We start from the raw sequence: 24,219 nt of genomic DNA, 5'->3' as shown, positions 1-24,219 counted from the left end.
ACCTTAATTTCTTTCTGAATTTCCGATCCAGCTCGATTTGTCTTTATATTTCCACCAATCTCGTTGGAAATACATCAAACATTACGAAGACTGACGTTTTCTAACAGCGGTACGGGCGGTAACAAGTATATTTTCAAAACATTATTTTATAACGAAATAAATATAAATATATTCTAAACTAAGATAAATAACCGTGTTTCTATTAATATAACATCCATTAATAGCCCCAAACTCTGACCCTTATAAAGGATTAATAGCCCCGGGTCTCCCTACTGAAATCGTAGAAAATGAGATCTATTTCTGCAGTAAGCCTCCGTTTAGCAAAATGCAAATGCATCGCATTTCAAGTTATTTAGTACAATTTTGAAAGAATCGATTTTCGGTATAATGTTTATGCTATTCCACTGTAGAACAGTGCTTTCCCCCCCCCCCCCAGTAGAGCCACTTACAATATCCTTTCCACAGGGATCATTCACATGACTCCTACCGCAATTAGGTTCTTTACAGACACAGTTAACCTCACTTTTCTTGACAGTTGTTTACACGGATTTAGAAAAATTTGTGGACGACTAGATTCGCTTGAAGAAAATCGCAAAGAGTCCATGAAAACAGTACACGCAAAAATGAACACTCAATTCCTTTGTGACGTCATCCTTAATGCCTTAATGCTACAATGGGAGGCAGTTGTTTGCTATTAGTACAGTTCTCGCGTGTTTTTTGTAAACGGCCTATAAGCATGCTGTCAAAATTCACTTTGAGAGAAAATTCCGGACAAACGGTAGCTCGCCGAGAATGGATGTTTACATTCTATGAAAGAGAAAAGTTTTCTCTTTCGTCTGCTGTTGTGATTTATAATCGGCGATTAATGGTTTGTCCAGAATTTACTCTCAAAGTGAATTTTGACAGTATGCTTGTTGGCCCTTTTCACAAAACACGCAAGAGTTTATGATCCGCGGGAGGTAGTTGAGTAGAACAAACCCTGCAAAGGTCTCTCGATTGGAGTTTGAGTTGATATAATATGTCATATTATGTCCGCTTCCCATCAGCTGCGACTGATGCTGAATGCAAACATTTGCACTCCAGTATGTTCACTGGCTGAAGCACGGTGTCTTTAAAACAGGCAACCCCATGTGTCAGATCCGCGCAATTCAAACCCGAATCGGAAACAACCCCATAGATTTCCACCTGATGCGCTGGTACATATACTATGTATTCCTTCGCAAAGGACCCGCAGCCAGTAATATTATTTGCCTGCTTCAAAACATGTACCCCCACTTGAAGCTTATCTGGGCGAATTTCTATCACGGCCAAATATTGTTCCGCCAGAACTCGAGAATTCCGCAATAGATTTAAAAACTTTTTGTCTTTGTCTTCTGTGAGTAATGGTAGGAATTGCTCCGGTGATTCCTTGAGACACACTTAAACAAAACTGTCCAAGTACAATCACCGACGATCAGATTACGATTAGCTGACAAAGCAATATTACCGTATGTGTAAACGCACTTTTTCTACTAGAACGTACGGGAAAAAACCGAGAGCGAATAAAAAGGGATCTGTGACACACGAGAGATCGCCTACTATGATCGATTTCCGTCATATAGTCGTAAACCTCGAAACGTTAACGAAAATATCCGTATTGTTTAGCTTATAGAGAATTGTTGACTTATTTAGACTCATAAATAGTTTTGCGCAATCGTCAAAAGTTTCCCTATTTGACTTTTAAAATAGTATCAGACATCTGTTTTCGATATCTGCTTCTCAACCCTATTCCGAATAAAACCATATTGCTGGGTCATCGATTTCCGCCCTTAACTCATTAACCTAATTCGAAAAATATCCAATATGGAGCACCACATCGATTTTTACCAAAATTAACTGCACACAGAAAAATATGTTGGTAAAAATAAGAGTTTGTCACTCTTAGCAATAAACAACCAACGCATACTCTTAGTTTGAAAATAAAACTTTCATTTTGATTACTATTCTTCATTAGCTTAAAAGGAAAACTTTTATTTTGATTATTATTCTTGATTAAATTAAAATTTTAACTTTAACGTAATAGTAGGCGTTGGTTGTTTTTTTTTTGCTAAGAGCGGAACACTCTTACTTTTACCAATATTTTTTTTCTGTGTGTGGTTTCTTATGTACATCGTTAGGAATAAACTCCAGGAAGTTGAATCGTACAAAAAAAGTTCAATATTTCGGTTTTCATTCGCAATGAAAGCTTCTTAAATTTAATATGAATATTGTTAAATTTATAGAGAATTATATCCAACCGGGAATAGCCAGCAGCGTTAAGGTTATAGAGAATTTCGCCCTATTGTTGCGGTCTTCTGATTCGGAGGTCGCGTTCTAGCATTTGGCAATAGAAATGGCTTCCAACATCGATTTCCGTCATCTACTCGTCAACGCTAATCTGAAAGTACTCAACTTTCAATAGTTATAGTTAGCTAAGAATATGTTAAAATAAATACAACTTCATACTGAACTGTACGAGCTCAATCAGCTTCTATCAACTTGGTTTGTTATGTTGAATTTACTTTGTAGAAAAAGTTGCGTAAATTGAATAATAGCCGGTGGTCAGCTATTTTCGTCAGCGTCCCTTATCACCTATTTTATAAGCTGATTCACTAACAGTGTTATCTTTGAAAATGAACTATCTTGGTTATGCAACTAATTTCCCTGATCTTATTTTATTGCAAATGATTAAGTAGGTTTTATTGTATTATGACATTTCATTGGACCGATCAAACTAATTTCTTTGTTTGTTTACTGTTTATTTGACCAACTAGGAAACTAATCCACGGGACATTTAATGTGTGTGGGGAATCAGGAATCAGGAATCAGTAGCGTCTGGCTCAAATGGCACGTTCCCCATGTTGATCGGAGATTTGTGCCTTGCCAAGAATCGTCTTTTCATCATTTTCCCGATGGGAAGGATTGGGGAAGTGGTAAGGTTAGGGGTAAGGAAAACAACGACACAGAACAATTAAAACAGAGCATTCTGCACCCCCGGAGTGATGCTGAACGATCTGCAGGTGCTACAACAGCAGGAATAAAACTTCCAACCCCCGGAGGGATTTAGAACCTCTACTCAAACAGTGAGTGGATATATCAACACCCCCTAGGGGATATTGAGATAACAGAACGACAACACCCCCGAAGAGATATTGTTATTCAAATACGGCTAAAAAACTATAGCTCTTTACCACACTGGGTTAGGAACAAAAGCATATCCTTAAATTTCAGCTCTCTGTAGGTTCATCTATGTATGGAGAACCAAAAATCCGGATGCGCAATTGCATTAATACAGGGCAATTGCATATCAAATGATATGATGTTCCGTAATCGGATTCACAAAGATCACCTGAATAATACTCAGCGCGCTGAATAGTAGCCATGTGATAATTGAGTTTGCAATGTCCAGTCAGTGCCCTGACTAGAATACTGCAGTTGTGCTTAGAAAAATGCAACAAATTTCTTGACATTTTCGGACTCACATCCGGCAGAAAAGCCTTTGTTTGAACGCAAGTTTGCAAGCTACGCCAATGGTTGGCATGTTCGAATGCAGCCCAAGAGCGAATCTTGTGCTTTATCCAACTTATTGACAGTGCTAGAACTGGTTCTGGACCAACGAAATCAATCGCAGTGCCAGCTCTAGCCAATTCGTCCGCCCATTCATTTCCAGTAATACCGGAATGACCGGGTACCCATAGAAGGTAGATAGCATTTGAAATGCTAAGTTCTTCGATTTGAGTTCGACATGCGATTACTAATTTCGATCTCGAATCTGCCGAACTAAGTGCTTTCAGGGCAGCCTGACTGTCAGAGCAAAAATAGATTCTTTTACCGCAAATTCCCTGTTGAAGTGCGGATTGTACGCCACACAGAATCGCCAAGATTTCTGCTTGGAATACGGTACAGTATCTACCAAGCGAATGAGATTGGTTTAATCTCATCTCATGACAATAGACACCAGCACCGGCTCGGTCCTCCAACAAAGAACCGTCCGTATAACAAACTACGTATTCTTCAAGTTGTCGCTCCATCCAGCCAGACAGCCATTCCTCGCGAAGAGGAATTCTTACAATGAAAGTTTTAGAAGGAAAACTACATGTGAGTGTAAGGTCACTGGGAGCAAGTGTATATTCATCCCAAGTAACCATTTGGGGCCACAGTCATGTGTGGCTAGTTACACGATCTATTGGGTTACTGTTCCAGAGCCCAGTAACCTTAAGACGGTAATGCACAAGAAAGTGCTTCTTGTTTCAGAAACACATGTAGTGGTTTTATGTTCAAGAGTGCCTCAAGAGCAGCAGTAGGTGTTATCGAGAACGCACCAGTCATCGCCATCAAGACCATCCTCTGAAGATGGTTTAACTTTGATTGGATTGTCATGACTTCTCCCTTCTGCCACCAAACAAGGCACCCGTATGCCAGTATTGGTCTAACAATTGTTGTGTAGATCCACTGAATGTACTTGGGTTTGAGTCCCCAAGATTTGCCGAAAGCCCGTCTACATTGGCCAAAGGCCATGCAAGCTTTCTTGATCCTGAAATCGATGTGAGCTGTCCAATTAAGTTTTGAGTCGAGAATTACCCCAACGTACTTAACTTGATCTTCGACAATAATTTCAGAATCAAAAAACTGCAATGGACGAGCTCCGGTTGTAATCCTTCGTTGCGTGAAAAGCACCATTGAGGTTTTATTTGGATTAACTGATAGTCCAACATGAAGACACCACCGCTCAACAACACATAAGGCTTGTTGCATCAAATCAAAAAGTGTGTTAATGCAAATACCGGTGATCATTATATGATAATCATCGGCGAAACCATACGTCGGAAACCCAAGCTCATTTAGTTTTCTTAATAAGCTATCGGCGACAAGGTTCGATAGAAGTGGTGACAGCACACGACCTTGAGGACATCCGCAGATACTCAGTTTCCTCATCTCTACTTGTCTTAACGATGAGCACAGATGTCGGTTGCTAAGCATTGCGTGTATCCAGTTCGTGATATATGAAGGTACTCCATGATCTCGTGCTGCTTCCAAAATGGATTCGAAAGACACGTTGTCAAAAGAGCCTTCAATATCGAGAAAAACTCCCAAACTTGATTGCTTTTGTGAAAAAGCTTTTTCAATGTTGTAGACAGCATTGTGTAACAGTGTGGTAGTAGACTTCCCCCGCTGATATGTATGTTGCATTGTATGCAGCGGGTGCTCGCCCAAGCTACCATCCCGAATGTAGTGGTCGATTAAACGTTCCACTGATTTGAGAAGGAAGGAGGTCAGACTGATAGGTCTAAAGCTCTTTGCCTCCTCATAAGTGACGCGGCCACCTTTGGGAATGAATTTGACAGTTATTTCCATAACTGACATACTTCAAACCCGCCGGATGCCACGCGGCCTCTAGGCTGGTTTTGTCCGGAGAAAGATAATAGAGTTATCAACCTCCTAGTGGACCACAGCCAGTATTGTATTATTGTATTATGACATTTCATTGGACCGATCAAACTAATGTCTTTGTTTGTTTACTATTTATTTGACCAACTAGGAAACTGATCCACGGGACATTTAATGTGTGTGGGGAATACGCATGGTCTTGTCTGAGTGAAGAGATGACTGTTGATTCATATATTAGGGGTTGACAGTTCGTGAGAAGAATCAGAAGCAATTTACCAATTTGCAGCAATTTTATCAGCACGAAGAATAAATGGTCGGTGTTGGATCAGGCCGGACTAAGTCGCAAAACCTTAAAAAATAAGATAATCATAGCGCTGGATAAAGAATTTCTTCAGCTACATTCGACTTTTAGCTAATTTAAAAAATTGTTTAGCAAAAATTAATTTCAAATTATATGGTAAAGGATACTGCGATTCAAGCTTTAATTTCGTTTTTCTCGAAATCAAAAAAAACTTAGATGACTTTAGATTCAAGAACTAAATAATCTTGTTCAAAGTATCCAGGACTTTGACCATATTCTGAAGTTTCAATTTCGTCTAACGAACTCGCAAGTAAAACATTTGGATAACATGTTTACTCTATCTGATTTCCTACCTATCAACAGAAAGTAAGTACATATTCCCATGTCCGTTTCGGGTTATACTCATGTACCCCAAACCGAAGACGGCATTCCAAGCACACGACACGTGTCAGCATAGTTTGATGAAGGGATTTCAATTAAAGATGAGCGGTTGGTAAATATTTTTACTTCGATTGTTTGAAGTGTGTTTGTCGTGCGTGAACGTGATTGTTGTTGTTTTTCGAGAAATCTAAATTCTGTTACTTACGTGTTCGGCAAAATATGATTTAGTCAAAAACTGTTGTTATTAGTGGATTTTCGGCTTTTACGGTTTATTGATAGAATCGAATTTCTTTTCATCCGGATACGAGATGACTAATCTTAACCCGCACCGACGGCGATAAGCAAGTGTCAACGTATTTTTCCATTACGTCAAACGAGAGGCAACTTCAAAGTGACAGCCACCGCCGACTACTCTTCGGTGTATGAGACCATCAACGGGTACGAAAAATCACACAGCCCCGATAAGCGAAATTCGACAAGGGATTGCCGAAATCCCGCTCCGTAATCCGTCGGCCTCGCGGATAATCCCAAAGGCAAGAGAGAGACAGAGAAAGTTAGTGAGTAAGGCAAAAAAAGGGGCGAATAATCCAAAACTAGGCGAGGAGTAAATTAAATTATATGAAAATAGATCACCCCGCTGATAACACTCGAACGTTAGACAGTGCTTGGATTATATCCGATAATGTCTTTTGGCGGCATCTTTTCCGTGTGTCCTCTAGGGCCACGGCGGCGGCAGCGGCACCGGGCTTCTTGTCGGAAGTCGAACTTGCGCAAATCGATAGACGTAAACGGGCTGTCCCATCCAATTGCACGTACACTTGCCTTTCTGATTTGATTATCGATATTTCTGGGTTGTTACTGTCACAGATTTTGTTAACAGGATGTGATTCTTTCGATTGATTTATATTTCTTTTATTAGATGTTGAAATTTGCGTGTGTAATTAAACTTAATCTTAATCGCAGTGAAATGTGGATAAACATTTGCACACATTTTACGACTTCTTGTTGCTGTAATTTTATTACCAGACCGATGATCGTAGTTGAAAAATAACACCATTGGTCATCCCGTAATCCACGCTAATTTAATGCAGTGATTCGTCGAAAGAGCTACTGTGACATCCAGAAAGATGAATCCTATTTGATACTCTTTTCTTGAGATCCGAAAATTTCCCCCGCAATTAACGATGGGTTTATAATTAATGATGTTTCAAATCTCTCGTACGGAAAGTTAGAACAATTAAAATTAATTTAATCATCTTTTTAACTATTCACAGAACTGAAAGGAAAAGCATAAATGTCTGCTCACGAGTTGATGTTACTAGAATTTTCTATACTGAATAACCCCGAAACACCATCTGTGATAGTCCGATCTAAAGTTTGTTGTTATAAATAATAAACCGATATTTATTTCAGTTGAAAATCTGGTTTTTCAAACTTATACATTTGTTTGGTAAAATTAGTTATAGTGCATCAAATTCAGTCACTTCGACCAAAGTCTTTGTATAATCTGGTCTATATTTTACCGATACGAACAAGCAATCAACCGTTGCAAGCATATTTATTCTTATGTTGAATAGTTTAACCTCATATGAGACGTTCTAAACAAGTTCGTTTATACAGACAATTTTCGCAACATTGTTTATTATGTATCTATGGCATTTTATGTGAAGAGACGCAATCGTTGCCTATCAACGAGGGGGCAGCAAAAGCACACTTTTACTAGGTTCATTGGTTCACGGTTGACGATCCATAGTTTTGCAATCATTTGTATAGGACCTAGTGATCTTGAGTTTATCTTTGATAGGAACATGATTCCATCAGCATCTTTCTTTAGAATCCTGCATCAAAATTTAGAGTAAAAAAGCGTAGAAATGCCGATAAGGATTCAATCGAAATTCTCAAATAGTGAGTGCCAGAAACCGACCGAGCAAAGTAGGTACAGGTATACCTCGATAGTACGTACACCGTTCGCGTACGTACTATCGAATCACAAAAATTGATTTCAAAGTATTACTTTTTATTTTTAATATTGAATGAAACACTTCAAAAATAACATTTATCGCTCAATTAATCATCCTATTTGTGATAAACTACCCTATCACTAGGTGCTTCACCCCTAAAGGCGCAAACCAATCTTTTTAAATTTCCTGAAATTTGTCTTACAGCTTTGATACGGTACTACGATAATTTTGAGATGATTTTCGCAGGGTTAATTTTAGAATGCTATGGTTTCCATCAACCAGGGTGATTGAAAATGGCGTGTGAAACATGCTACTATAATCAAAAGATAAAAAAAAATCAATCAAAAGAACTATACTAGACTATACTAGTATAGTTCTTTTATAATGTCATTATTCAACATATCTATGGAATCCACAAGGAAGCGTATTGAGGAGTACGTGGTGGAGCTCACTACTGACCTGACTCGTGAGCTACAAAAAATATGCTGCGAAGTTTAGAATTTAAGCGTAATAACCATTGACATGGCGGCTCAATACAACGAACATACCGGTAACCAGTCGTTTTCTGCTCGTGATGCTCTTGACGAAATAAAATCACAAGCCAGCGCTGTTGGCGACGGTATTTTAGACGAAGTAAGGGCAATTGCCGCGACAATTAGTACCCTGGAAACCAGTGTTAATAATGCTCGTTTGACACCTGCGGTGTCTCCCCCCAGTCTGATGGACGAATTGACTGTCGTTTCAAATAAAACTGCTATCTCAGGTTCGCAGCACAATCAAGTGGCAAAAGATGGATGGCGCACACTTGGTTCGAAAAGAGTGTGGCACTCCGACTGGTCAGAATATGACTTACGTAAACAGCGTCGTATTAAACAACAAAAAGAGAAAGATAAAGCTGCAAAGAGTAAAAAATCGAGAAGAAAACAGGGTACAAGATACAGTAATATCAACAGTAATAACAATAACAACTACAACAGCAAAGATAGCAAGTTCAATAAGAACAGGAACCGCAATAAGTACAACAATAACAATAATCACAACTACAACCAAAATAGAAACAACAACAATAGCAACAAAAACAACAGCTACAAGTCCAATAATATCACCAACAACTTCAATAGAAACAGGCACAACATAAACAATAACGACCATGACGGAAACAGAAACAACAACATTAACAGCAGTAACAACAACAGCAACAACAACAACAACAATCACAGAATAAGCAACTACAACCGAAACAGCAACTACAACAGCAACAACACCAACAACAGAAACAGCAACTGCAATAGAAACAACAATGGTCTTAACAACAATCACGATAACAATCAACATCACTGTTCATCATCAGTACAACAGTTTTAGATAATATTTTTACGCATAACGAATCACAACCAACTTCTTCGAAAGCCACTGAAATTTTGGTTTACTGTCAAAATTTTAATAGAATGAGGAGCGCCGTAAAGATGAACGAAACCCAAAAGAATATATTAGGCTCCTCATTTTCGATAATTCTTGGTACCGAAACAAGTTGGAATGAGGATGTAAACAGTGAAGATGTTTTTGGTAGTGACTATAATGTTTTTAGAGATGATCGTGATTTACGACTAACCCAAAGAATGTCAGGCGGAGGAGTTCTCATCGCATCATCATCTATATTTAATTCCGATCTTATTGTTTCACCAAAATTCAAAGAATTTTGAACATGTATGGGTGAAAGCACATATCGCTGATGAAATTCACATTTTTTGTCTCAGTGTACTTTCCACCGGATCTAGCTTGCGAATCAACATATGAGATTTTCTTTCAAGCAGCTGAAGAAATAATCTCTAATTTTCCTCCAGAATTTAAAGTTCATATTTATGGTGATTTTAATCAGCGCAACTTAGATTTTATTCCTGACTCTGAAAATGAGAGCATTCTACTTCTGTCTGTCGTTGGTGAAAACGAAACATTACAATATATGTTTGAGAAAATTGCATTGCTAGGACTCAATCAAATAAACCATATAAAAAATCAACACAATCGTTATTTAGATCTGCTATTAACAAACATTAATGAAGATTTCTGTGTTGATGAATCTCATTCTCCCTTATGGAAAAATGAAACGTTTCACACAGCAATAGAATTCTCTATTTTTGTGCACAAGAATCATTATTGTATTGATTGTGACTTCGAGGACGTCTTCGATTTTAGAAAAGCAAATTATGAAAATATTAAATATAAATTAAGCAGTGCTAGTCCCTTTTAAAGAATCAAGAGAACATTGAATGTGCAGTGGAGATCTTTTATAATATTTTATGGCAAATAATACAGGAGGAAGTTCCACTCACGAAAAAACGACGAAATCATGCATCCAAAAATCCAGTTTGGTTCAACAAGGATTTTATTAATTTGAAAAATCGGAAGCAAAAAGCTCACAAAATTTACAGAAAACACAATAATCAGGATAATTTGGAAAAATACCTCAACATTCGTGACCAACTAACTTTGGCTATTTCTTCGGCACTAACTGTATATAATGCAAAAACTGAAAATGAGATCAAGTCATGCCCAAAAAACTTCTTTAATTACATCAAAACTAAGTTGAATTCATGCAACTTCCCATCAAAAATGTCCTTAGATGGGAAAGAGGGTGAAACTTCAAAAGATATTTGTAATCTCTTCGCAACATTTTTTCAAGAAACTTATTCTAACCATTCAGACAATGATCGTGACTTTGAATATTTTTCTTATTTTCCTGATCATTCAAGGGATGTTGGTGTCAGTCATATTAATGTTCAAGATATCTTGTCTGGTCTCAATGATCTAGGTGCCACTAAAGGCTCATGACCTGATGGAATTCCACCTGCTTTCATAAAGAATTTAGCAACTGAGCTCTCGTCACCTTTATTCTGGCTGTTCAATACGTCACTAGAATCTGGTATTTTCCCAAAAGATTGGGAAAAATCTTTTTTAATACCTATTTATAAATCGGGTAAAAAATCTGATATTCGCAATTATCGTGGAATTGCCATTCTGTCTTGCTTTCCCAAACTTTTCGAATCCATCATAAATAAAACCATTTTCAACCAAGTCAAACATAAAATAACAAATTCACAAAATGGGTTTTTTAAAGGCCGTTCAACTAGTACAAACCTTTTAGAATTTGTTGATTACTCGTTAAATGCCATGGATAAAGGAAATCATATAGAATTTCTTTTCACTGACTTCAGCAAAGCTTTCGATAAACTGGACATTCCCATGTTAATATTAATTAATACTTGAAAAATTGGGAATCGAGATGAGACTCCTCAATTGGATTAAGTCGTATTTAACAGATCGCCAGCAAATAGTAAAATTCTATGAGAGGAAATCTGATATAATTAAAGTTACTTCGGGGGTTCCTCAAGGTTCACACTTAGGACCTCTTCTTTTCATTTTATATGTCAACGACATCTCTCTTATTTAAAAAAAAAACATTGAAATTCTCATATATGCGGATGATAGGTAGCTATTTTTAGAAACTAGAAATATTAATGACTATAATGTTTTTCACAATGAAACACAAATCTTTTATACATGGTGTTGTAAATGTTTACTGGAATTTAATGTTAAAAAATGTAATCTCATGACTTTTAGCAGAAAACAAATCGCGGCCTCCGTGTCAATTACATTAGGTAATCAAACCGTTCAGAAATGCAATAAAATAAGAGATTTACGAGTTATCTTAGATAAAAAATTAAAATTTGTGCAACATTACAACACAATTGTTCATAGAGCTAGTAATATGCTTAATTTTATAAAAACGCTTCGGATATCACTTTCAAGATCCTTACACAATTAAAACTCTTTACGTAGCATATGTTCGGTCTATTTTAGAATATTGTAGTATTGTTTGGTCACCATTCATAAAAAAAACACGAAGTGAGAATTGAGTCAATCCAAAAGCAGTTTCTATTGTATGCACTACGCAAGTTAAGACGGACAGCATTCCCTCTTCCATCTTATAAAGCACGTTGTACGTTGATAGATATTCAAACATTGAAAGAACGTCGGGACTATGCCATGATCTCGTTTCTAAACGATATCGTCATGCAGCGTATTGACTCATCTTACATATTGTCAAAATTAAATTTATATGCTCCTACTCGTCAATTACGCAATAGAAATTTGTTCGCGATAGGTCATCACCGTACAGATTATGCTAAATTCGGACCACTAAACCAGATGATGGCTGTGTATAACAAGTATTGTGAAAATATTGACCTTACCATGCCTCGAACAAGTTTAAAACAGTTTTTCAACTCTTTGCGGTATCATAGTACATAGGGATAGTATACAGTATAGTATATAAGCAATTAATATTTGTATAATGTAGTCTACAATTGGTTGATGAATAAATAAATAAATAAATAATTATGGTGGCATTTCGTTGAGCATTTTCATAAATTTATAAGAATTTTTGTAGGGTTTTCTTGAAATTCGTAGGACTTCTTTGAAGTTCTAGAACTATCCTATATCTCTGATATTCGTAAGATATTTTATTTCCTACAGTATATTTTATTCGTGTAATAATAACAGTACGATTTATCAAAGTGTTGGAACAAATATATATATATATATATCAAATCAAAATTTGGAGGCTTAAAAAATCCGTACTACCGGTGTTATCTGTGTGGTCACTTCCTAGCAGAAGTTTCCGTTTTGCGGGTGCGATAGCGTTACAAATCCTTTCAGATATATACACGATCACAGATTTCTCGATATTTAACAAATTTCCTTGAAGATAGTATGGCTTCTCAGAAGCTTGTGGAACATGCTGTACCTATAGTATTCCTCGAAATACTTCATTGAAGTTAATTATGAGTTTCATGAAATCTACTTTAGGCTCATAGTAATTTTTTTAAAGTTTGATAGAATTTTATAAAATTAGCAGACGCTCCCTTATGTTTAAAAGATTTTCCATAAATCCTTACAATATTCTTGATCTTTTGCGAGATTTCCAGAGATTTTCATGAGATCGTTCAGTTCAGTTTGTCTTAATCATAGATAGCCGTTAACAAAATATACTGAAACTGTAATACTATTTCTAAATGCTCAGTTTGCATTTCGCAGACTTACCTGAGGTTGGTAAAATATGCGTGAAAAATGCCAATGCTCTGCTGTTTATAGAAAATGTAAATGTAAAAATGTACAAATTGTGTGATGTTCTAAGGATGTCCTTGTAAGATAGCAATCTCTTGAAATATCAAGGATTTTCCTGAAACTTGGTCGGTATTAAGTCAAACCGAATTAAGTGGCATTGTAATGATTTCGAGAAAAACGAGTTTAAGGGGATGGAGCTTTCCTGGGTGCGATTCCCAACCCCGCACATAGGGTTAGAGATTTTTCCAAAAGAGATTTCTCCAAACCCGAAAAGAGACGAATGACCCTGACGTCAAAATCTTTATAATCAACATAAAAAAAAACAAAAAAACGAGTTTAAAGTTTTGACTATAATTCACATATTTCCAATCTGCTAAAAGTCTAATGTAGTAGGAGAAATGTATCAAGTGCTATTATTATCTCATTTTTCAAGATTTTGCGACTTAGTTCGGTCTGATTCAACACCGATCACTTGTAGGACTTCTCTTAGGAAATTTTTCTATGCTTGATTGATTTGACGTTAAATTTATGACTTGAAATGCTGCACATTTGGGAGGTTGAAATACTTTACTGAACCTGGCAGAACTACTATGAGTAGTACAGAACTTCTCTACAATATGTAAAAGTTCTCTTGAAACCTAAACTGCCTATGATCGCAAGTCAGTCCCATAAGGATAGGAAAATCCAGAGAAAACAGGGCAAATATTTGATCATGGGTAGTACAGAACATTCATAAAATTCGTCCCATTTAGTTGAAATTTACAAATTTTCTATCGAGGTATACCTGTATAATGACATTTTATGTGTCAAAAATGTCTGCAATAACCGATATGTGTATAACATGAAAAATGCACTTCTAGTTTAAAACTAAAATGTTGCATATTGGCAACACTGCCGTTAAAAACTACTATTTTTTCTAGATTCCTTGAACAAATCCTTCAAAAATCATCTCGTTGATTGATTCTAGTGTATCAGTGATATAATCCGAAGAAAAACATTTTTTCAACAATTTGTTAAAATTAAAAGAGATCCCATGGACCGAGGGGTGGTTCAAACGCCAAAATAATTTAGTTTATTATATATCTAGATAAACACTTTCTTCAAAACTGGTTCCAATCCGTAAAGGCCGATTCCAAGTTTTGGTTTTTTGGTCACTTTACGTAGAATAACTCATATATGTATAAGAGGAGGTTAACCCCAGACCCCCCATTCCCCGAAAAAATTCTATCGACTGCAATGATCGAATCAGCACTATGATCAGACATTCTAGTTCAAATTTGATTTTTTTCAAAACACCCGGATAATCGAATAACGGATAATTGAATCCCCGGATAATCGAGTCCGACCTATATACTTTATCGTTCCAAATAGTTAAAAATTAATATCACGTATGTTGAAGAGCGGGCACAGCGTAGTTGATAAATATATTACCTTGTAGTAGCTAACCTGGGTTTGATTCCCAGCCCCCGCGTTTAAATTTAGAAAGCTTTCTTTCCCAAAAAATAGCCTATAATCGAACCAAAAAAACACCCGTATGTTACCTTCTCTCAAGTAGTGCTAAAGAGGCGCATATCCCCACGTACATCTCAAGTACCGGCATCACGTATGCACTTTCCATTGAACTACCTTGATCCCTATCCTTTTGCTGGGATTACTGTCAAAAAATGCTAACCCACGTGGCTAAATTCACTGTCGAAGGAGATCGATAGTGTCGAACGAGGACGTGTTCACATTTTTGTTAGAAAATCAATTAGAAATAATTCTGAAGTTTTAAAAATTGAACATATATATTGTTATATTTAGTAACATGAGCTCTATCGGTTTATAAAATAAATGGATAATTTGATTCTTCATTTAATGACCCAATTCTTGGAACAAAACGCACTCCACAGAGTCTTCTAAAAGAAAGGCATCGTTGCCGAATAATTCGCATGTTTTCAGTCCGGCATCAGGGCTACATGGCCAACCTACGGTAAAGGGTGTTACAATTTAAAAGTTGAATGCTATGTTTTTTTTCCTTCGGTTTGCGGGTTTCGGTCGTGAAATCATCTTATTAGTTGCCTGTCTTCTAGTTGGTGGAACGGGAATATTTTTTGAATCGACCCGTCAATAGAATGATGCATCATTATAATGAAAATTGTGTAATAATTGACCTTTCCATGTCTAGAAAACAAATTAAATCTGAACTTAACCGTAGAAATAATGTATAGTATATAAGTAAATATTGTAAAACCATTCTATGTAGTCTACATATGCTTGACGAAAATGAATAAATAAATAAATTGTCCACCACATAACCCACATTTTTCTCTCAACAAAATATCCAATTCACCAATAGAAGGACATTTTACATTACCCAAAATCAACTACAACTGTGACACCAACTGTCTGTGTCTATCTGTTAAAAAATGAATTCTGCATTGCACTTTTAGAGATAGATCATTAACCATTGTATGCGAAATGTGCTCTCGTCTGCAATGTTTCTAACGGAAAAGCTTCAGCTTGATCTGGTACTTAGTTACATTATCATCTGTAAGAAAGCACTGGCAAATAAAGCGTTTTGCACGTTTGTTTTTGGGTGTTTGGGGTTAATATTTTCATTTCGGTATTGTTAAATAAATTCCATTCGAAATTAATTTGGGCTGAAGTAGTGGTTCAATCCCCAACTCCCTCTTCCTCTTCCCTACACTGATAGAATATATTCGTAAATCGCTACGCATTAGTTTCGTACAGATAATTTTCATAAAATATACGAATTTTTCGTACATATAATGAATCGTTCGTAGTTCTATTGAAACACATTTATTTTTTGTTACGAGTTTTTCGTGAAAACCACGAAACGACTTTCGTTGGCTTATTATGAAACAGCTTCGTTCGGCAAACGAATTGTTCGCTGCTATATACGAATATCTTTATAATATTTGCGAGCACCATTCGTTGAACCGTCAACGTCAACAGAGCTTCAATATGGAGTCATTGTTGCTATACGTCATATAATTGTTGATGATCACGACGGTCTCGGTCTGACTATTTAGTAGCCGTATTCGTGTCCGCCGGTTTCAGGAAGATTTTCTAAACCTCTTTCGCTTCTAGTTGATCCAGAATCTGGAGCAGTACGGATTCAGTTGAGCCATCGCAAACTGCTCGATGGTTTTGTATGAATAATTTTGAGTTTTTCTCTGCCGGAGCTATGCCAAAAGAATATTCTATTAAATACGAAAACTTCTCTTAGATGTTGTTCGTAATATACATAGACGATTATTAAAATAAACAAAACATTTCGTTTCATTCACGAAAATTAATGTCGTTTTCAACGACAACATTCGTGCAATGTACACTAAATAAGTAAAATTCACGAAAACTTTCGTTCATCAAGCGACCATTTCTTCATATCACAATAAAATCGATTTTGCCAGATCTGTTTTTTAACTAAAAAAAATCGGTGTTGTCAAACATCGATCCCAAAAGATCGAATGAAAAAATAAGAAGACAATAAATTCGAAAACTTTTCTAAGATGAACGAAATGAATTCGTGCAACCAACGAAGTCGTTCGTAATATACACAAACATTTATTGAAATAAACGAATGATTTCATTTCATTCACGAAAAATAATGTCTTTATCAACGATTATATTCGTGCAGTATACATTAAACGTGTAAAATTTACGAAAGATTTCGTTCACCAAGCGGCCATTCTTGTTCTTGAAATGAACGAAACCTACTATTTTGAATGCATGAAAATACTTCGTTGCAGAAAACGACGAATGAATTCGTGTATTGTATGATCGATTTCATTATATTTACGAATTTATATTATCAGTGTATTGCGCAGCTTCGACAAATTTTCTTGGCAAATAATCCGTGATTTATATACCACAAAAATTCAATTTTACTAACACGAAGATCCGAAATTTAGGACATCTTATAAAGGTAATAAAATTTTGTAGTTTCTTACAAATAGAACTTCAGCTTAGCAAAATTTCAAATTATATTTGGGAGAGGACAAACTCAAAATTTCCCCATTTAATGCACTTTCTCGTTATAACTATGTATACTAAGTTAAAAAATACATCACATATGTTGGAGGGCGGACATAGCATAGTTGGTAAATCGATTACATTGTACGCAGCTCACCTGGGTTTGATTTCCAACCCTCGCGAATAAATTAAAAAACAAAATTCTAACCCAAAGAAAGTCGGATAGCTCTAGGGTTAAAACCTGAACAGTGGAAAAAAAACACCCGTATGCTACCTTTTCTCATGTAGTGCTAAAGACGCACATATCCCCACGTACATCTCAAGTACCGCTAATTTTTTCACTAGCTTTTCCACCACAGAAGACACTCTCCACCGCTTGCTAGTACCTACTACTGCTGCTGCTTCAGCTAAGACAGCGCAAAGGACGCGCAGTAAATTCGTCTTCTCCCATATTGGGTTTACGGCCTAATTGAAAGTTACGATTATGGAGCAACTCTCGGTCGCAAGTGCGAATCGTGGTGTGCACGTGGGACCACCGCACGCCATGCCACGCCACGCCACGCCACGTTTTACGTCGCATCGTCTCCACTGTGATCCATCCATAAGAGGGGGTTTTAGTGGCTCGTAAAAAAATCCTTCCATTTGTATTCGGCTTAACAGTGATATGGAACCGAGAGTGGCCCCACAGGTGATGGCATTTGTTGTGACTAGTTCGTTTCGTCTCGCGGGTTAAATCTTCCCTGCTGTTGCTGTCGTCGGAGTAGTTTCGGTTCCGGTTCAGTCAAAAGATTCTAAAATCACGCCGCTCACTAATACAGAAGTACATAAACTCTCTCATACGTCTATCGCGAGAGAGTTCGGTTGCCACTCGAAACGCGCACCGTGAGAGCTAATGACGCCATATTATTATCGGCGCTCTCTTTTTCGATGGTCAGAATGAATACGCCCAGTCGTGGCGTACAGTGTTTAGTGTTTGAAAGTGTTCGTGCAGATATAGCTTCAGAACTGCGAAAAGGGGGCGGAGTCAAAGTGAAATTGTCAATGTGTTGATTTTTTCGTCGATCTACACTCTAAAGAACTTTGTAATGAAACACGGAGGCAGCTTAGGCTCCTTTTCTGGCTGGAGCACCGTTTGCTAGCAGATGTTATCCTAATTTCGTTGAATGTTACATTGCATCTCTACTTTCAGCTTCCAGTGTTTGTTCATGTTGAAACTTTAGCTCCACCTCTCGGAGAAAACGAGAGAAATTTACTCACACACAGTTCAGAACAAAATGTTCTTATTCATATATCCATTTGTGTTAGTCTTCTCGAACCATTCTCTTTCTTCCCTCACAAAGTAATATTTGAAATTTACACCACACTCGAGACACGAAGTTCATAAAGCATATATAAATAATAAACTACTGCTGCTTCTTTTCGCTTTATCACGTCCCATTCAGTATTCCAGGTTTTTTATTTCTTTTTTCTTCTATGCGCCAGCAGCGGCTGCCTTTGAAGAATGTGCGGAAGAAGCTCTTAACGTTGACAAATAGGTGTGGTTATGATGCCTCCCCGCAGAAACTCCGACCAAGATTCTTCCCCTTGTTTGCAGCGAGTTTTTTTCATTGTTTTAAAGTACACTTTCCACAATTGATTTTTTTGTGTCAGTTGATCAAGCACACATCTGTCATTTTTTTTCTTGTTTAATAATGATGATTTATGATTTTCACAATGTTTATCGGTTCTGAAAAGTTATTTAGAATCACACATCACACGACTATTAACCCACTCTACACACTATACCGGTTTATCTCAAGAACTGCACTGAAATACCGACCCGACAAGACTGCAGCTGCTCTTTACCGACGGAGAGACAGTAGCAGCACCGGCAATGTCACATCAGTTAGTGAGTGAGCATCGCACAAAAATCCCGACATTTCGAACTCCGCTGCTGTCCATTCCTGTAGCGGGGGAGGGGGGAGGGAACTAGCTGAAACACGAGACGGACGGAATGTACCTAAGAACACACGACGCAAAAAAAACTGAATCCAAAGAATCGTTGTCCTTACTGCCGGCCACCGCGACGACCCGGACAGGGTGTCCACACCGCACCGTGCAGCTATCGAACCGACAGAGTCGTCGGTTTTTCGGATACAGCATTTGCACGGGACGGGACACCGTGCCCGTGTGTAGCAGGGAGACTTCTGAAAATCCCATCAAAATCCCCGGGATCTACGAGAGTCTACGGCGGTGGCGGTAGCAGCAACACCCAATGTCAGCCAACCAGCCGAGATATAATCTTATACCAAAGTGTAAGCTCATAATTACGGGGACGACCGGGCGATGGATGAACTGACGCAGCATTGGACCAGTTTTTCCCGTTACTGCACTCTTGATGGAAGGGGAGCTGATATGTGGAGGGAAGGCTCCTGATTGTCATCATTTTGCTGTAACGACTAGAAAAATGATAATCATGCAGCAGGCGACGAGACACCTGCTCCTTGCTATCCTTTACGATGGGACATAAAGCCCGGGGATCAGTGGTTGAGTAGTGTATTCTTTTTTTTTTTTTTTGTTGCAAGCAGGACCTTGCCCTTGTCCCAGAGATATTTGGAATTGTGGGTCAGTTATGGTAGGTAGCATTGAGAGTTTGTTTTGAAGGCGAAGTTTTGACTTTGTTCTATTCAGTTCGTTTATTTGATATGGCACGTTTGTGTTAGTTTGACGGTGCCAATTTCTTTGTTTTACATACTTTCTTAAAAATAGAGAATTGCAATTTGAAATTATGTTTATATTAGTAGTAAGAGCAACAATTTAAAGCTATCCTGTAACTAGGAATCCACATAGATATCCAAAACGAAGAAATGAAATTTTATTACGAGTTTTGGAGGGTCAATAAGTTATATTTAGGATAAGTAATATAGTTGGCATTTTTAACAGCCAGATTTTGAATTATGCAATTAAAGCTAAGAAAATTTGCTATTTGTTGGGGAGGGTTAACATACTTTGGAAAGCCACTCAGAAGGAGGTTGCAGGACAGTGCATGTGGGTGAGTGATAAACGTGACTGGCACTCAGTCCGGCGGGTCTGAGGTCAATCCCAACCAATGCCGTTGAGATTTTCTGAGATAAAAAATCTGTGGTGAGGTAGACTCCTTCAGAACGGAAGTAAAGCCTTTGGTCCAGGTTCTTGTGTGTTCAGATGGTAAAGTCACCTCCCTGACTCCCAGGACGACGGAAATGTAAATGTAAGTCACACTGAGGTCCCTTCAAACCATCGATGGTATTCGGTGCAGGAATTAGAAGATACTCTTGAGATTGAGAAAAACAGAACAGAGGAAGAAGCTGTATATGCACGGGATGTATAAGGGAGGCCCGAAGGGAATCCTCTAACTGAGAACTGGCGTCACAATACTCGGCGCATGACCAGACAACGTGATCGATGTTGTGATAGCCGTCATCAGAAACGCAGATATTTATGTTCATTGAAGATACAGAAGCCAGTGGACCCGTCAAGAATTGATCCATCAGTGTAGAACATTTTGCTGTGATTGACTACTCTAAAGTTATGATTGGGGTAATCTGATCAGGTTGATTCATCCCCAGGTACCTTTGGAGTCGAACCATACCCTGAGATATTTTAATGTTAAAATCTGAGAAAAAGTTTGACCCATTAATTGTAGTTGCGCTGGTTCGCGCTTTCTTGAAAATCCGACTAGCTCAGTTTTCTCCGTGGATATCTCGAGCCCAAGTCCACAAAATGGCTTACGTATGTTGCAATGGTTATTGCAAACCATTAACTTTGGTTCCAGTAACGGAAACCACTTTGTCATCTGCAAGTTATCTTAGCGTGCTTGAATTGACAAGGCCTTCATCAATGTCATTCACAAAAAAGTTGTATATAAGGGGACTTAGACAAGAAACCTGGGTAATGCCCATATAGGTAACATAGATCAGCGCAAGGCAATCGTTCGTTCCTTTGCCTTTTCCGAAGCCAAATTGTGTATCTGATAGTAAGCTATTTGCTTCGAACCAATTGTCGAGTCAAAACAAGATCATTTTCTCGAACAACTTCCGGATTACAGGACAGCATTGCAATCGGTCGATACGAGTTGTGGTCGGAGCCTAGTTTTCCTGGTTTATGGATTGCGATAACTTTGACTTGCCTGCAGTCATAAGGGACAATGTTCCCCTCAATAAACTTATTAAATAAATTCAACAGGCGTCTCTTGGCAGAGTCTTCAACAAGTTGAATTTGATTCTGTCTGTATTACATGACAAGAAGGAAAGTGAGAACTCCACCATTGAAAAGCTGTTTCGTTCTTGGTATCATGAGGAGACGCCGCGTGGTAGATCTTCTGTACCGGAGCGGAAACTGGACAAACCTTCTTGGCGAAATCGAATATCTAACGGTTTGAATATTCCACGCTCTCGTTAGTAGGTTTCGCATATGTCGGACCGTGCCCCAAAGAGTGCTCATCGATGTTTCCCGCGTTAATTCATCAACGAACCGGCGCCAGTAACTACGTTTCGTGACTTTCATCAAACTTTTCATTCGCGTTTCTAACGTCGCGTACTGTCGATAACTAGCGGGTAATCCGGAAGATTTTGTACGCCTTCTTCGGGTATTCGTCTCAGCACTCTTTGTCCCACTACGGGTTGGGCAATTGTCCGCGTGAGTTCGCGTCTGATACGTGTTTAGTCTGAGCTTGAATCGCAGTGTCGAGAATCAAGCCAGCCAAAAACCCATACTATTCCTCCGGAAGAAGCTCTTGGATTCAATTTGGTTGGATATCGCGGACGCGTAGCTCTTCCAATCGATATTTCGGGTGAGGTCATTCGAAGCATTGATTGTATTCGGTGGCCCTGAATCGTTAGCAATTGCAATTACGATTGCCAGACGGTCACTACCTTGGAGATCAGAGATTATTTTACACATGCAACCTAACCAAGGCCTCAAACTAGTCTCTGCGCGGGGAGGAGTTCCACAATATCGTCGGTGCACAACTGAGGCTCTAGAGGGAATTTAGGTGGAAGCAATGCACTGCTTTGATTCTAGTTTGACAAGTGAAAAATTCAATGCCTGGTGTCGAGGAGAGATCGATTCGTTAGAAAGAATAGCACTTTTTGATCCCCAAAAGTACTCCTCCGTAAGAGTCTTTTCGGTCCAAGGTGATTCCACTGTAGAATGGTGATCAAATCCGCGACCTCGTTCGATGAATGAACCATCGAATGATACAATCACTGAAAGGAGGAGCAATTTTGCAGTCAACTGCATCAATAATGTTGTTACTGCGGGGAGAAAGCTTATTAGGATGCTTTTAAGAGGTTCAGAAACATTTAAAGCCGTAAAATGCGGTCCACAATGTCAGAGAATTTTTATTAACCCTGTGCTGATTTCTTTTTCCGGCTGAGATATGGGAACACTTGGAGTTTTTCATGACCCTGAAAGAGGGAGGATTTCCTTTTCTGACCAGGGCCTACTTGCTTCGGTTTTGTACCAGTACTTCTTCGAGCTGATATATTTGGAGGATCTTGAATAGACAACTTTTGGCCTTTACAGCGAAGCTTAGGATGGGGAATATTCCTCCTTTTTCTTTTGCTTCTAGGCACAGTAGAAGTTATTCTGTCCTGTGGATTATTGGTGTCACCAGACAAGATAGTATAAATATTCGTGGTGGTCGGTGATGTAGCTCTCTAGCATTTCGGCAAAAGATCACTTAAATCACTCCCTAAAGGGACCGCTTCAGTTGCTTCTTGCGCTGTTTGTACGCGGGACATGTGGGAAGATCGTATGAGCTTTCCTCACAGTAGAGACACTTTTCAACACCCATTGCACAGGAATAATCCACATGATTCTCACCACATTTCCCACAACGAACCTTATCGCTACAATGGGAGGCTGTGTGCCCCAGTCGAACAGTTCGACGAGCCTTGCCAAAGAAAAGATATTTAGGCAGAGCAGATCCGGAGCAAGTCCCCCGGTAAAGGCCATGTCACCTTCCCATTAACTGTTTGCAGTCCAGTATCAGCCTTTAAACCCCGTGTTCCAGCAGATCCTCGCGATTCAAACTCCAATGGGGAACAACTCCACTTATTTCTACCTGGATTGCTGGTACATATACTGCATACTCCTACGCAAAAGACGTAGCATAGCCAGCATTATCATTTGCCAGCTTCAAACTGTTTACCTTATCAGCGCGAATTTTCGATATTTCTATAAAGTCCGATTGTCGTTCCGTCCGAACTCGAAAAATCTACCTTTTCTGTGTTGTATACTCGATAGCAGCTACTATACAAGTTCCGATATTAATAGTTCTGACAATGTAGTTATGTGGCCCGAAATATCAATGAGATGCTGTTGCATAGGTGAAAACGGCTATACATTTTGCTCGTAAACAATAACGAATGCATGCAGCAACTAGCCTAGCAACCACCAATAAATAACTACTACTAACTTTACGAGATTTAAAGAGGGCAAGATAATAAGATTGGTTCGTCTAGAGTGGCAGAACTGAAGGGACCATGCTATCGCTACACTACTTCAATAGATCTAGTACACACCTTACCATAACATTTTGAGTGTTTCTTCATGAGTTGGTAGTCTAGATTAGAGTCTGGTATAACTTCATTTGGGAAGTTGATTTTATTTCGACATAAATTTCACCTTGAGGCGAGTCGTTGTTAGGGGAAGTCATTTTTGCACGTACCTATTGCCCAGTGCAGTGTGATAGGAGAGCCAATAATTCGGCAATATAATGTAATGGGAAAATGTACTTTTGCATATAAAATATTTAAAATAATCCATAAAGAATTGTACTTTGTAGTGCAACACTGCACGAGCTGGATAGAACGTGTTATCGGTCCAAAAATCACCATGCGAATGCCATGCAGTCTCAGTTTTGTAAAAATTGAAAAGAACAACTCATGATTGAAAGAAGGAATTTGAAAACAATTGATTTTTCTAGACTCCCATAAAAAATGTGATAAGCGTAATGACACGAAAAATGGTTTCTACGAGGGTCCACTGATCCTGCTAACTCGGCCGGATCGCTATATTAGTATTTATTTCTTTGTATTTATA

At 38.3% G+C, this 24,219-nt stretch overlaps 1 protein-coding gene across 5 annotated transcripts in view; it reads right to left on the bottom strand.

The window, feature by feature from the left end:
- The window catches only part of LOC131684148 (cytochrome P450 4c3-like), a 147,200-nt gene that overhangs the window by 115,869 nt on the left and 7,112 nt on the right, over positions 1 to 24,219 (bottom strand). For 2 of the 5 annotated variants that reach the window (XM_058966736.1, XM_058966767.1), the window contains exon 1: positions 17,429 to 19,027. The exons of 1 other annotated variant lie outside the window; for it this stretch is intronic. Coding sequence is in view for 1 of the 4 variants with exons in the window: in XM_058966767.1 (XP_058822750.1) it covers positions 17,429 to 17,438 (10 nt within the window). In the remaining 3 variants the exon portion in view is untranslated. Of the gene's footprint in view, positions 1 to 17,428; positions 19,028 to 24,219 lie in introns of those variants that run through there. 2 more of the 5 variants (XM_058966745.1, XM_058966755.1) reach the window with 2 other exon arrangements.

The sequence above is a fragment of the Topomyia yanbarensis genome, chromosome 1 (assembly GCF_030247195.1).
Source record: "Topomyia yanbarensis strain Yona2022 chromosome 1, ASM3024719v1, whole genome shotgun sequence".
Taxonomy (NCBI): Eukaryota; Metazoa; Arthropoda; class Insecta; order Diptera; family Culicidae; genus Topomyia; species Topomyia yanbarensis.
The sequence above is the reverse complement of the archived record's forward strand: the minus strand, read 5'-3'. Positions and strand labels throughout refer to the sequence as shown.